This window comes from Acinonyx jubatus, chromosome D4 (genome assembly GCF_027475565.1).
Source record: "Acinonyx jubatus isolate Ajub_Pintada_27869175 chromosome D4, VMU_Ajub_asm_v1.0, whole genome shotgun sequence".
Lineage (NCBI taxonomy): Eukaryota > Metazoa > Chordata > Mammalia > Carnivora > Felidae > Acinonyx > Acinonyx jubatus.
The window spans coordinates 82,458,052-82,471,218 of record NC_069391.1 but is presented as its reverse complement, the minus strand read 5'-3'; the positions used below and the strand labels follow the sequence as shown (position 1 = coordinate 82,471,218).

The 13,167-nt window shown below is 44.4% G+C and overlaps 1 protein-coding gene across 7 annotated transcripts in view; it reads right to left on the bottom strand.

Annotated features, from left to right (window-relative positions):
• Positions 1-13,167, bottom strand: part of DOCK8 (dedicator of cytokinesis 8) — a 225,281-nt gene that overhangs the window by 112,883 nt on the left and 99,231 nt on the right. For all 7 annotated transcript variants that reach the window (XM_027041092.2, XM_027041093.2, XM_027041088.2 and 4 more), the window contains 4 exons: positions 12,163-12,322; positions 9,772-9,908; positions 6,567-6,660; positions 5,661-5,823 (listed from right to left, as the gene is read on the bottom strand). In XM_027041092.2, coding sequence (XP_026896893.1) covers positions 5,661-5,823; positions 6,567-6,660; positions 9,772-9,908; positions 12,163-12,322 — 554 coding nt within the window. The remainder of the gene's footprint in view (positions 1-5,660; positions 5,824-6,566; positions 6,661-9,771; positions 9,909-12,162; positions 12,323-13,167) is intronic.

The window sequence follows — 13,167 nt, the reverse complement described above, 5'->3', positions numbered from 1 at the left end:
ACGACTTTCTCTTTGCCAAATTCACCTCACCTGATACCCCAGGGTATGTTGGGATTGCTTCCCAAGTCAGGTGGATGGAGTTGCCTGGTCCTCTCCAGGGGGTCTCCCAGTGGGGGCTGGGCATTTGCACTTTTTTTTTTTAATTTTTAAATATTTATTTTTGAGAGAGACAGAGTGTGAGTAAGGTAGGGGCAGAGAGACAGGGAGACACAGAATCCGAAGCAGGCTCCAGGCTCCGAGCTGTCAGCACAGAGCCCGACGCGGGGCTTGAACTCATGAGCCACGAGACCATGACCTGAGCTGAAGTCGGACGCTTAACCCACCGAACCACCCAGGCGCCCCCGGTACTGTGTTATTAATTTCCCGCTGTGCTTGCTTTGGTAGGGCATAGAATAATTCCCCGCAGTGGACCCTGAGACACCCCCAGCCTCAGGACACAGTGCTGAAAACGTCCAGTCCGGACGTACGGCCGGCTGAGCTCAGATTGGGAGTCCCCTTCCCTGGACCAAATAAAAGTGTCTCTCAAGGACACCGTCCACTCACCATGGCCCAGCTCCTTCCTGACCCTCTCATCCAGAATTACTTCTGGTTCATTCCTTTCCTTATAAATCGTATTCGCTGCATTTTACCTTCCAGACACCCATGCAGGATCCGCTCCCACGTTTCTCCTACCTACGCCCTTCTTTGTATCTCTGTGCATCACAGGTCTGCCGGTCGTTTTCAGACCCCCTCCCTGTGATATGGGAGGCACCTCCCTGTTCAACCAGACATCAGGCGAACCTTGGGAATGCAGACGGCCGGTCTGAGAACATTCAGCTAAATAGGAGGAGGCCTGCAAACAGCTCATTATCCATCAAAGAAATCGTGTTCTAACTGATACACTTGTTCTCGGCAAGCACGGTCCTCCGCTGCAAGTCAGCTAATTGGATGAAAAGACCTCAGAGGCTTCTGGGGGCCAGGCTAAGAGATGAAAACGCACTTTATGTGGCTTTCTCTGATATAATCACCAGCTAAAGGGACGGCGAGGAGATTAACAAGCTCATTACAACCTCAGCACCTGTGATCTCCGCACACACCCCCGTGGCGGCTGCAGAAGGAGACGTCCTGAAAGGTCGTCTGGGCCTTGGCGACAGCCCTGCTCCCCACCCCCCCCCCCCCCCGCCCTGTGCCCCCACCAGAAGGCAGCAGCTGGTGTCCCCGTTACCAGCTGCTGGGCGTCCCTGGGAAATGAGCCAGGAGTGGGCTCAAACATGTTTCTGGCCTAACAACTGGTGCTCTCTTCATCTGGCCGTGGAGAAAGGGGTGCCAAACTCAGATTTGGATAATCCTGTTTACCAACCTCATTTTCCCCGATGTTCTTCACAATCATCACTGTCCTGCTGGTGACTCTGCAAAGGGCCCGGCCTGGGTCTGCGGCAGGGAACGAGGCTTGCAGGACAAGCCTCCACGCCTGTACCCGAGCACGGGGCCCACAGGGGCCAAGGCCCCTGGTCTGGAAGACACCGGCCGCTCCTGGGAATAGCACTTCTGGCTCCAAGTTCACCTCCTCCCTTAGAATGTTTATTTTACACGTGACCGACCCGCTTTGGCTCAGGGGGATATTGCTGGAGCCCAGGGTAGTGTTCCTACAGTTCATGCAGATTCCTCCTGAAATCAATCTGAATAAGGCAGAGGCACCACGGTGGCATCCACAGAGAACAGACGAGGTGGTGACCCTGAACAAGGGGGTAGGAAGGATGGGGGCGGGGACTGAGGACAGGAAGTCAGTTTCAGCCTATCCTAAACCGATTCTGTTTGAGGCTCCATGGCAGATGCTCCTTTAAGACAGGTAAAAAAATAAGTTCCACTGAGTTCTACTCACACGGTGTTCACTAGAAGCCTCACCCGTATTACAGTCCTGTAATATGTGTGACTCCGGCCACCACTCACATTCAAGGCCAGGAAATTTCCATCTGTCATTAGATCCACGTAATAGTTCCCTCCGCCAAGGGAGCTCTGCAGTTTAGGTGAAAATTACACAAATTTGAAATTCAAATGCTGGATGTGATACCTTCGGGCATTCCCTGCCTGACCCACAAGACGCCCTCTCCCCAAGTTCCAGGTAGATCGAACTTTGACAAGCGAAGCCATTATTTCAAATTCATGAGGTCAACCCTCCGTAAAACAAAGCATTATGCCTGAATTTACTGGCTCTGGAAATTTTAATCTTCATTTGTTTGATTTTGGTAGATGGATGCAGCCGTGACCAGGATCAGAGACCTGGAAACAGCAATGTCAACAGGGCGAGTTCCCCAATGCCAAACCCTTAGGATGGTATCCAGAATCCCACTAAGTCAAAGGAAAACTTTTCAAAAAGAAAGATAAACTGCTGTCCCTGTTACATGATAAGACTCTCAGGAGAGATAAGGCTTTAGGACAAACCCACTGTTGATCCCATACTGTAAACAGGTTTAGAGATCCTTACTTAGGGACACTTTGACCAGAGGGGAAGGGGATAGAAAAGCCACAAAGTTGTGAGTTTCCTGAGGTATAAGGAGATGAGACGGAACAAAAGGCGGGGGTGGGGTGGAGGGGTGTGGATTTTGACAGAAATGAGAAGAGTGGGTCAGCAAAGGCCAACAGTCCGCTCACTGATCTGACCCGCTGTTGAGGCCTAACCCGAGGCTTCCATTTCTATTTTGTGAAATGGGAGGGAGATACAGGAAGGGAGAAGATTCGTCCAGGCAGAGCTGGGTTGCTGCTAAGACCAGCCTAACTGAAACCACTCTAAAGATTTGGACAAGAAGCTCTCCAAATTCCTTGATGTTTCCCCACTAAGAGGTTCTGAGCCAAGTTCACTGTAACGCTCCTTCCTTAGACAAGCTAGAAAGTATGGCGGCCTAGGAGCCAAGAGAAGGCGTTGAAGGAAAACGAGAGACCTGGTTTCTAATGGGCTGGCCTTGGCGCGCCTTCACTGGGCACCTGCGGGTCCGTTTCTCCTGATGCCAAGTCGGGTTCAGAGAAATCTGTCCGGACTTGTCCTGGTTAGTACCCCTCCATCCCTTGAATCATCAGGTGCACTAATGCATTCTGAGTCCCGCTGTGATGTCATTAAGGCAGCATGTTTGCAGCAAGGAGTAGAAAGAGTTGTAAATGCCTCCCCTGGGTGATTAAGTGCTGAGGACAAGCTAAGAATTCATTTGATGCAAGTTTATTCCGCCACAAGTATTTCCTTTTCCAAAGGTAGGATAAAGTTTCTAAAAAGATACAAACACAGTCTCCACAAGCAAACATTTTCATGCCTTCATCTCCCCCTAGGGAGTGGGGAGCTGAAACCACTAACCCAGAAATACTTATCTAAGGAGAGGGACTGGGGCTGGGTTTGTATTTAGGGAATGAGAAAAGACCACGGAGAGCTGCTTTAGAAAGGATGAGGTAGAGAAATGACTGCGTGGACTTTACTGGTACTGAAAGGAAGAGGCTCATTTTTTTTTCATGTTTATTCATTTTTGAGAGACAGAGCGTGAGCTGGGGAGGGGCAGAGAGAGGGGGAAACACAGAATTGGAGGCAGGCTCCAGGCTCTGAGCTGTCAGCACAGAGCCTGATGCGGGGCTCGAACTCACGAACCGTGAGATCATGACCTGAGCTGAAGTCAGACACTTAACCGACTAAGCCACTAGGCACCCCATGAAGAGACTCATTTCAAACTGAGCGGATGCTTGTTTATATTCCTTTCTGTAATTTTTGGCCTCAATGAATCACTCACCTTCTCTGGGTCTCAATTTTGTGCATCTAGAAATGTGAGGGTGGGGGTGGGAATTGGGTGAGTTTTGAAATTCTTTGCGTTTCAGTCCCACATACACACACGTCATACTGGAAAATATGCATGAGGGTCTGGGGAATCAGCTCACTTGTCCTGCTGGAAGGACTGCGTGCTGGTACAGTTTTGGAAACAAGGGGCAGTATGAAAAAAGCTGAAAATGTGTATCACTGGTGACCCAGTAATTTCACTTTAAGGGACGTTGCTTAGGGACACTTTCACACATGTGCACAGAGAGACAAACGCAAAAATTTTCACCTTGCATAGGGTTTGTAAGAGCCCCAAATTGGAAAATAAAACCCCAGAAATATCTATTAATAGAAAAACAGGAAATGGGTAAGTAAAATATGGCATCTTCACACAAAGGAATACTATACAGCAGTTAAAAAGAATGACTAAATGCTACATAGGGGCACCTGGGTGGCTCAGTCGGTTAAGCTTCTGATTCCTGATTTCAGCTCAGGTCATGATCTCGCAGTTCATGGGATCGAGCCCCACATGGGGCTCTGCACTGACAATATAAAACCTGCTTGGGATTCTGTCTCTAATTCTCTCTCTGCCCCTTCCCCACTCATGCAGGTGCATGCACACTCTCTCAAAATCAATAGACATTAAAAAATAAATGCTATATGAATCTATATTAATATTTCTAAAACACAAGCTGTTAAGGACTTCCCCTTGGTGATCTGTGTGACAAACTGAGTAACTATACAGGATAATGACTGTAATGGAGTGCAACCCACCACATCAATAAAATTCATGAATCCACAATAATAGAGAAGAAAACTCATACTGCTGTATGAAAGTATAAGGTAACATAGAGTATAAAGCTATTTAGGTACATTTAAAATGAATATAAGAATAATATCATTCAGGGTTCACAGGTACATGTATGTATATGGGTGTGTGTCTCAAACCAGAGAAAATAGAGGAAAGAACCCATCCAAGTTCATGGTTAACAACGGCATTTGGGAGGCAAGGTAGAAGTCTGGGACTTGAGGCTGGAGATAAAGGAGGCTTCAATATAACCAGTAAGAATTTACATGTGTATGTATATAAAATACAAGAAACAACAAATGTCATTTCTAGACGGTAGAGGAAAGGCACCTGTTCTAACATTTTTCCCTGCATTTAAGTTTTTTTCTCAAGATAAAAACTAATATATATGAGCAGCAATGGCTTTGGAAGATGTGTGTTGACAAGCTTCCCCACCCCAGCCCCCCGAGAAGGCACTCTAAGAAACCGAGGCAGCCTAACTTGTTAGGTTTTTACCGTCTAGTTCCGTGACGTCCAATATGGTAGCCATCAGCCACGTGCAACCATTTGAACTTAAAGTGAAATTAATAAAGTTAAATAAAATCAAAATTTCAATTCTTCCATTGCACGCACCCCAATTCAAATGCCGAACAGCCACACGTGGTTAGTGGCTATTGTATTGGGGAGCACACGTAATGAAGATTTCTATCACTGCTATAAATGTTACTGGACAGAGCTGGTCTTGAGCTAAAAAGCTTTCTTTCAGACAATGAGAACACTTTTGGTCACACTGGTCTCCCTAATATGTCCTTCTGTATGTATAAAATACCAAGGTAATGACTAGCAGGATTATTTCCTTTCTGGAAAGAATATGTCCACTGTAATCCCAAATTCCAACTATGATGTAACACGTTGTTAAATAAAATTAGATAAACCATTTTTAGAAACTGATCTAACAATTATCCGTAGTTATGTAAGCATCCTATTTCATTTTCCCCCAAACTTAAGGAAGTTGAGAAGATCAGTTGAAGGATAATGAGCGCATTCTCCAAACAAAACTCTACATGTGGGTTCCAAGGTTTTCCACGAGCCTTAGTTTCTTACCTGTACACAGTATGGGGGACATAGACTTCCCGGATTGGAAATTCCAAAATCTCTTTGTGGGGACGCGTCCGGTTTTCAGGAAAAGGTTTCACTGGCAGCATTTCAGGAGTCAGACAGCAGTTGATGATCTCTGGAGCTGGAGAAATTTCCAGTCTGAGCAAGCCTACAGAGGGAAAACAGAACTGTTTCAGTCAAGACGCTGTCATGTTCCACGGAAGTCAAGAAAGACTGTTATACTATATTTCTTTTATTAAAAAAAAAAAAGGGATAAGTTGTGGGAGTGTAAGAATTTTGGAATTCTCAGCTAATTTCTGATAGTTGGAGAAAGATCATGCGATGACCACTTTTGAGATTCAGTTTCTAGAAATTAAAAAGCAAGAAATTGTACAAGGAGTAGAAATGGATCTTTAAACTTCCTTTCAAAGCTACCACACTATAATAGCACACACACACGTGACTACTGGTGGTTTTCAAACTGGGTTCCCTGGTACCCCAGGGTGCTGCAGAAGTGCCTCAGGAACTATGAAATTGCTAATAAGGAAGATGCTCTCATCTTCTACCAAGGCAGCTCACTTTCACTTTTCTTTTTAAACTACGAGTTCCGTACAATATTTTATTTGATAAAGAGGCTCCTCTGTTCAATTATCTGATTATCCGAGACACCAGATCTAGAGCATGATGTTCCGGAAATAGAAGTAAAAATAGAAACAGAGAAGTAGAAACAGAAATAGAAATAGAAACAGATTTTCAAAAAAAGTAGACCAAGTCAGACTCTGAACTCCTATGGAAAAATGCCACATCTCATTTAGCAAACATTATTTTATAAACTGTAGCATCAGACAAGTAATGTGTCTACTCATAAATGGCTCTGGCAAAGCTAGAGAGGAAAAGACAAGCCATCCATACCTGGAATTGACTTGACTCTCCTCTGTAAGGAGGAAGATCTTTTGTAGTCAGCCAAAAACTTGAATAAGTCTTCATCACTAAGGCGATCCCCCTCCTGCAAAAAGAGAAGTTAGGGTTAGCAAGAATGCACCATGGGCTCCTGGGTAGGGGCCAACGATTTCCAGGAAGATTTTGATCTTTAAGTTTTATTCTAACACACTTTCATAAAAATTAGGGTTGCAGCCAATGCTGAAATAATTTAGTTCAACCTCTTGTGAAATATTCCTTCTCAGACCCATATAGCAATGGAATAGAAGAGAAACCCAGAAAACCCAGAAATAAACCCACAATTCTATGGTCAATACATCTTCAACAAAGGAGGAATGAATGTACAATGGGAAAGAGACAGTTCCTTCAACAGATGGTGTTGGGAAAACTGGACAGCTAAATGCAAAAGAATGAAACTAGGCCACTTTCTTACACCATACACAAAAGCAAACTAAAATTAAAGACCTAAATGTGAGACTTGAAACCATAAAAATCCCCCCAAAAAAGCACAGGTAGTAATTTCACTGACACTGGCCATAGCAACATTTTTCTACGTAATGTTTCCTGAGGCTATGGAAATAAAAGCAAACTCTTAGGACTATATTAAAATAAAAACCTTCTGCACAATGAAGGAAACAATCAACAAAACTATAAGGCAAGCTATACTGAATGGGAGAAGATCTTTCCAAATGACATATCTGATAAAGGGTTAGTATCCAAAATACATAAAGAACTGACACAACTCAATACCCAAGAAACAACTAACCCAATTTAAAAATGGGCAGAAGACATGAACAGGTATTTCTCTGAAGAAGACATCCAGATGGCCAACAGACACATGAAAAGATGCTCAACATCACTCATCATCAGGGAAATGCACATCAAAAGATGTGGATCAAAAGATGAATGGATAAAGAAGATGTGGTATATATATACAATGGAATATTACGCAGCCATGAAACAGAATGAAATCTTGCCATTTGCAACGACATGGATGGAGTCAGAGAGAACAATGCTAAACAAAGTCAGTCAGAGAAAGAGAAATATCACACAATTTCATTCACATGGAATTTAAGAAATGAAACAAATGAAAACAGGGGGGAAAAAGAGAGAGGAAAACCAAGATATAAACTCTTAACTCTAGAGAACAAACTGATGGTTACCAGAGGGGAGAGGGGTGGGAGGGGTGAAGTAGGTGATGGGGATTAAGGAGTGCGCTTACCATGAAAAAAATAAACAAATAATAAAATAAAATAAAATAAAGCTCTGTGCAAAGTTTAAAAGAAGGTGCATTCATTGTTATCAGGGTAGAGATTTAAGCACTTCAATTTGATATGCCTTATCAGTTACCTTATTTGGTTCTTTTATACCCTGACTTTGCATTCTCTGGGCTTGTTTCTTTGTTGGTAAAATGGGATAATAATAGATCCTACCTCAAAGGATTACTTGGGAGGAATACAGGAGTGTACTTAATATTAACAGGGCTCAGAAGAGTGCTTCTGGGTGTAGTGTTGGATAAATGATGCCATTCTGCAGATTGATTTGTCCATTTGGTCTGTCACAGGCTAAGACAGACAATTAAAAATTTGCTTCTGGGGCGCCTGGATGGCTTAGTTCGTTAAGCGTCTGACTTCAGCTCAGGTCATGATCTCGTGGTTCCTGAGTTCGAACTCCGCATCGGGCTCTGTGCTGCCAGCTCAGAGCATGGAGCCTGCTTCTGATTCTGTGCCTCCTTCTCTCTCTCTGCTCCTCCCCGCCCCCTCATCCTCTCTCTCTCTCTCTCTTTCTCTCTCTCTCTCTCTCTCTCTCTCTCAAAAATAAACATTAAAAAAATTCCTTCTAGGGACACTTCACGGACAAGAAACAAAAGACTGATCATAAATCTGCAATTAGATCAGATGACTGAATGAAAGAGGAGTGTAATAAAATAAAGACACCTTTTACAAGGGGAAAAAAAAATTCCTTCTCTACTCCTCCCGACCTATTGTTCCCAGCCTCTCAACAATCCTTCTACTACCTTCTTAGGAAGTCTGTGTGACCAATAGAAATCCAGGCCAAAGGTTTCTCTCCCAGTAACTTAAATCCACTCCTGCGAGCCTTATTCTCTGGAACAATACAGAGTAAGGTTCCTTCCTTCTCCAAAGATTTGAAGATAGAGAAAGCATCTTTCCATCTTCTTCCTATCCTCATTTTCTTCACATGTGTCTTGATTAAGAAGACTAAGTGTTGATACTACTCTCCAGGTGCCTACATGAGACAGGTATTCTGCTAAGGGTTCAAGGATTCAAGGGCAAGAGCGTTAATCCAAAGGCTCGGGAAAGTAGGCAGGTGGGTCTTATTCCCAGGTACAGATGAGAAATGTCAGTTAGATACTCTGGCCCCCACCCCAACCAAAGCAATACAATGGGAAGGGGGATATCCCAAACAGAAACAAATGCACATAATATGAACCTTACCATCTTGACCATTTTTTAGTGGACAGTTATTAGCGTTAGTACATTTACGGTGTTGGGCAACCAATCTCCAGAATTCCTTCATCTTCCAAAACCGAAGGCTTCTGTGTCTATTAAACAACAACTCTCCATTCCTCTCCTCCTCCAGCATCTGGTAGCCGTCGTTCTACTTTCTGTCTCTATGAAGTTGATTACTCTAAGAGATCCTGTGGTTTTTACATGACCTTAATGTCTATTGAGCTAATAAAAAGCACTATCTGCAATGGTCACCCCTCTATGAGCAAACAAATATGGCAGAAACGTGGAAAGCCTGCGCATGGAACAGGAGCGAGAGGGACAACAGCTGGGCCAGGAAACCCCAAGACCAAGGGGGAAAGGAATGTTTCCACCGGAGAGTTTTCATAGCCTCATAGATGAACTGACCGTGAGAATTCAAATAGGAGAGTTTGCATTAGTGGGAATGAATCCTTCCGTCAATCAAATGAGCCACCACTTGCTGTATCCCGGTCACCGCGTGAAGAGCTTTACACACCTCGTGTCATCGAACACTCCCAACTGCCCCAAGAAACAAGCACCGCCCTTCCTGTTCCGCAGGTAACGAAACTGAGGTTTGACGAGGTTAACTAACATGCTCCCCTAATCATTACGTATACCTCCCCCTTTGGGCTCCAACACCCAGGCCGTCGTGGGGAGAAATCCAGACACACTGTCACGTGAAGAGATACCTGCTTGAAAAAGCTGTTAATGGTCATGGGGGTGGCCTTGAAGTTGGATCCGACCCCATTTTCCTCCAAGGAGAGGGCTCTTTCAGAAAGCCTTCTAGATTGGGACAAAGTTCTCCGCTCCCCCACGGAACTTCTCCCTGTAAGGAAAACAATCATCATTCGAAAGCATAGGCCTTTCTGTTTGAATACACGGAAGTCATTAACTTTATCATGTAAAAGATAGGTTTTTAAGAATGTATTTTTAAAATTTTTTTTTAATGTTTATTTTTGAGAGAGAGACAGAATGCGGGGGAGGGGGAGGGGAGGGGCAGCGAGAGAGGGAGACACAGAAGCAGAAGCAGGCTCCAGGCTCTGAGCTGTCAGCATAGAGCCTGACACGGGGCTTGAACTCATGAACCATGAGATCATGACCTGAGCCAGAGTTGGACGCTTAACCGACTGAGTCACTCAGGGACCCCAAGAAGGTATTACTGAAGTGTAGTTGACGTACAATGTTACCTTAGTCTCAATGTACATAAAAGAGATGTTCAAAGTCACTATGCCAGAACACCGAACGTGACCACAGTTGTTTTGAATGAAAATTTCCCTCCACTGGCCTTACTTTTCTCAGTCCCCTGGTTGGGGTCCCTAGTCCTCCTGTGACCTGAGTGGAGAAGCCACAAGCAGCCGCGGTCCCCTCCCACGTGGAGCTCAGGGTTGGCCTCCCTGCGAGGGCCAAACTGCGGCCAGGGCTGGGTCTGCAGATGAGCATTAATGAGCCAACAGTGTTTGCTTTTGTTTTATTTTTACACTCGCCCTCCGTTGGGAGAGCCATGTACGCGAATGCCCCTGAATGCATTTGGGACTGTGACCCAAACATGGTAGGGTTGGCTCGTGTACGTTCTGAATCTGGGCTTTCTTCCGCACTCCCTGTGAGCCCCGGGCAGTGGAGCCGGGCTCCCTGGCTGACCCGTCTAACAGGGAGTAGAACCCTGAGTCACGCCCACACCTCGGCTCAGACCCTGGTACTCTGCCTAGTTATGTGTTACCCTGTTTGTGATTTAGGGGGATCTTGTTGCTTCTGTACTGCAAAATTAAGGGTTTCTATTGTGAATGGTCAAATTGTTGGGAACGCTAATGTTGCCACACCCCCTCTTCGAATATTCTCGTACCCTTAATTCTTGCTGTGATGCTGTGAGGCGCTTCGTGCCTCCACTGCCCGCCTGCATTTGCCACACTGCCCCGGTATAATACACCGCACCTCCCAATTACTTCTTAGGAAGCAGCCTCTGACGTTAGGTTAATTTATCCTTGACCTGGAGATTACTGAGGACTCAGCAAACCCTATGCCTGAATCACCTACTTCACGGTGCCCTCTAAAGTCTATGCATCATTCTTTCAGGTAAGGCTACCTGGATCTACATAGAAGTTGGCATTAAACACACACACACACACACACACACACACACACACACACACACACACCCTGTGGTGTGAAGGTCAGGATTCACTAAAGTGAGGTTTGCTATTGGTAAATCAGAAATAACCCAGCAGTTCTGACTGGCAGTTATGCAACAATAATCCAGAACAGCGGCAGCAATAACAAAGTGCCTTTTCCTCCAGTCCCCCGTTACAGGCAGCATTTCAGAAATGTCAGGGCTTAGGAATGCAGGAGAAAAGTGCACAGCCTTAAATATTTGCTGGACACACAGACACTGAGGACAACAGACACTCCCCCACAGGTGGGGTGGGTTGACCTGAAAACTCTGAACCCTCTTGAACATTTCCATACCCAACCTGTTCAGGAAATTAATGACTCAGACCAAGGGTGAGGCGATGAAAAGGAGAAGAAGGGTAAAAAAAATTGGAACAGTCACTAAATATTCTCTTGGCATCTCTGTCACTGCACGTGGCAAAACCAACCCAAAACAAAAAAAGACATCACCACCAAACTTGAAGGGACTGGAAATTTTACTGAGAAACCTGAGTTTTGCTTTCAGAAGCCCTATCTGAGTGTGGCTTTTCTTACCCTGACGAGCCACCCACGGTGGCACTGTTGAACCCACTGTAGACAGTTACTACACTTTGTTAATTCAAAAATTTTACTTTGAAATGGAGGTGGCTATGGAAAATTAACTTTTTAAAGTGTCAGAGCGTCCAGAAAATTCCAACCAAACATCTTACTATAAGAGTGTATTTCAGCTCCACAAATGTTCACGATAATTGCTTTGGGGACCACTGGCCGCTCAAGCATTTGTAAGTCAGTCACAACAGTGTTTCATCCTATTTATCTCCCTCTTCCTTCCCATTCTTCACACCTTACTGCACCCCAAGCCCCCACTAATAAGCAGCTGACCTCAGAGTGAGTACCCTGGAACACCCCCCCTTTCCCACTGCAGTTGAAAATCTTACCAACCATGGACTCCACATCGGTTACCTCCCTGTCCAGGGTGGAGACATTGAAGAAACTTGTTAAGCTTATGGGAGCCCAGGCAAAAGGCATCCGGTATTTCCCCAAACGCTGGCAGAAGGATTCAGCCTGAAGTTTCAGTTTTTCAATCTTTTCTTTACTCTAGAAGAAAGTAGAAAGGGACAAGCAGAGACAAACTATATGGTGCCAGCAAGAAATCAATGGTCTTTGCTATGAATAGGACAGCCATCTCCAAAATCTCTACCCAACTGATTAAAAAAAGTGAATAGGGAGGAAAAAGATACAACTCGTCCTAGAAGTCTAGCTGATAAGAAAATGCAGATTTGAAATGGAAGAGTTTAAAGAAAATCAATATTTAATTATAAATATACCTTCAACTAAAAAAGAAAGAAGAAGAAGAAAAAGAAGAAGTCATTGTCGTCCAAGGCTTGTTATACAAGCTAAACAACAAGTGACTCTTTTAGGGGCTAGCCACAGGACTTGGATTTGCACGACGAAATTTTGGAATGAAAAATTTCACATATTATCTACCAAGCTTTCAAGAGAGCCTGTTTTTCAAAAGTTGCCTTGGGAAACTCCAGAAAAATGTATAAAGGTTGCTAACGACTTCCTCATTAGGTTGACCACACTTCCAAGCTGTTCTTTCTAAGTTCAGAATAGAAGGTAAGTTTTAAAAAATAAATGTCTTGAGTTCAGTAAATCTTATTTGAGATTTATAAGTCCGTAGCAGGACACTGATTAAGCCAAGTAGTATTCCAGAAGGCCATGTTTTAAAAGTCACATTGGAAACTTTTGCAAATGGTTGCTGAGAAAGGATGTCCTTTTCACAGGCTCAGTACCTATGTTTTCTACGTGATTTTATGATGTACAGAAGTCTCAGCCTATTTCTAAATACCCACACCAGAAAGGATATTTGGAAACTGGCTGCTACCATTGAGAAAGTCCAGTAGAGCTCAGGCATGGTTCAGTTTCGTGAGGTCTCTGTG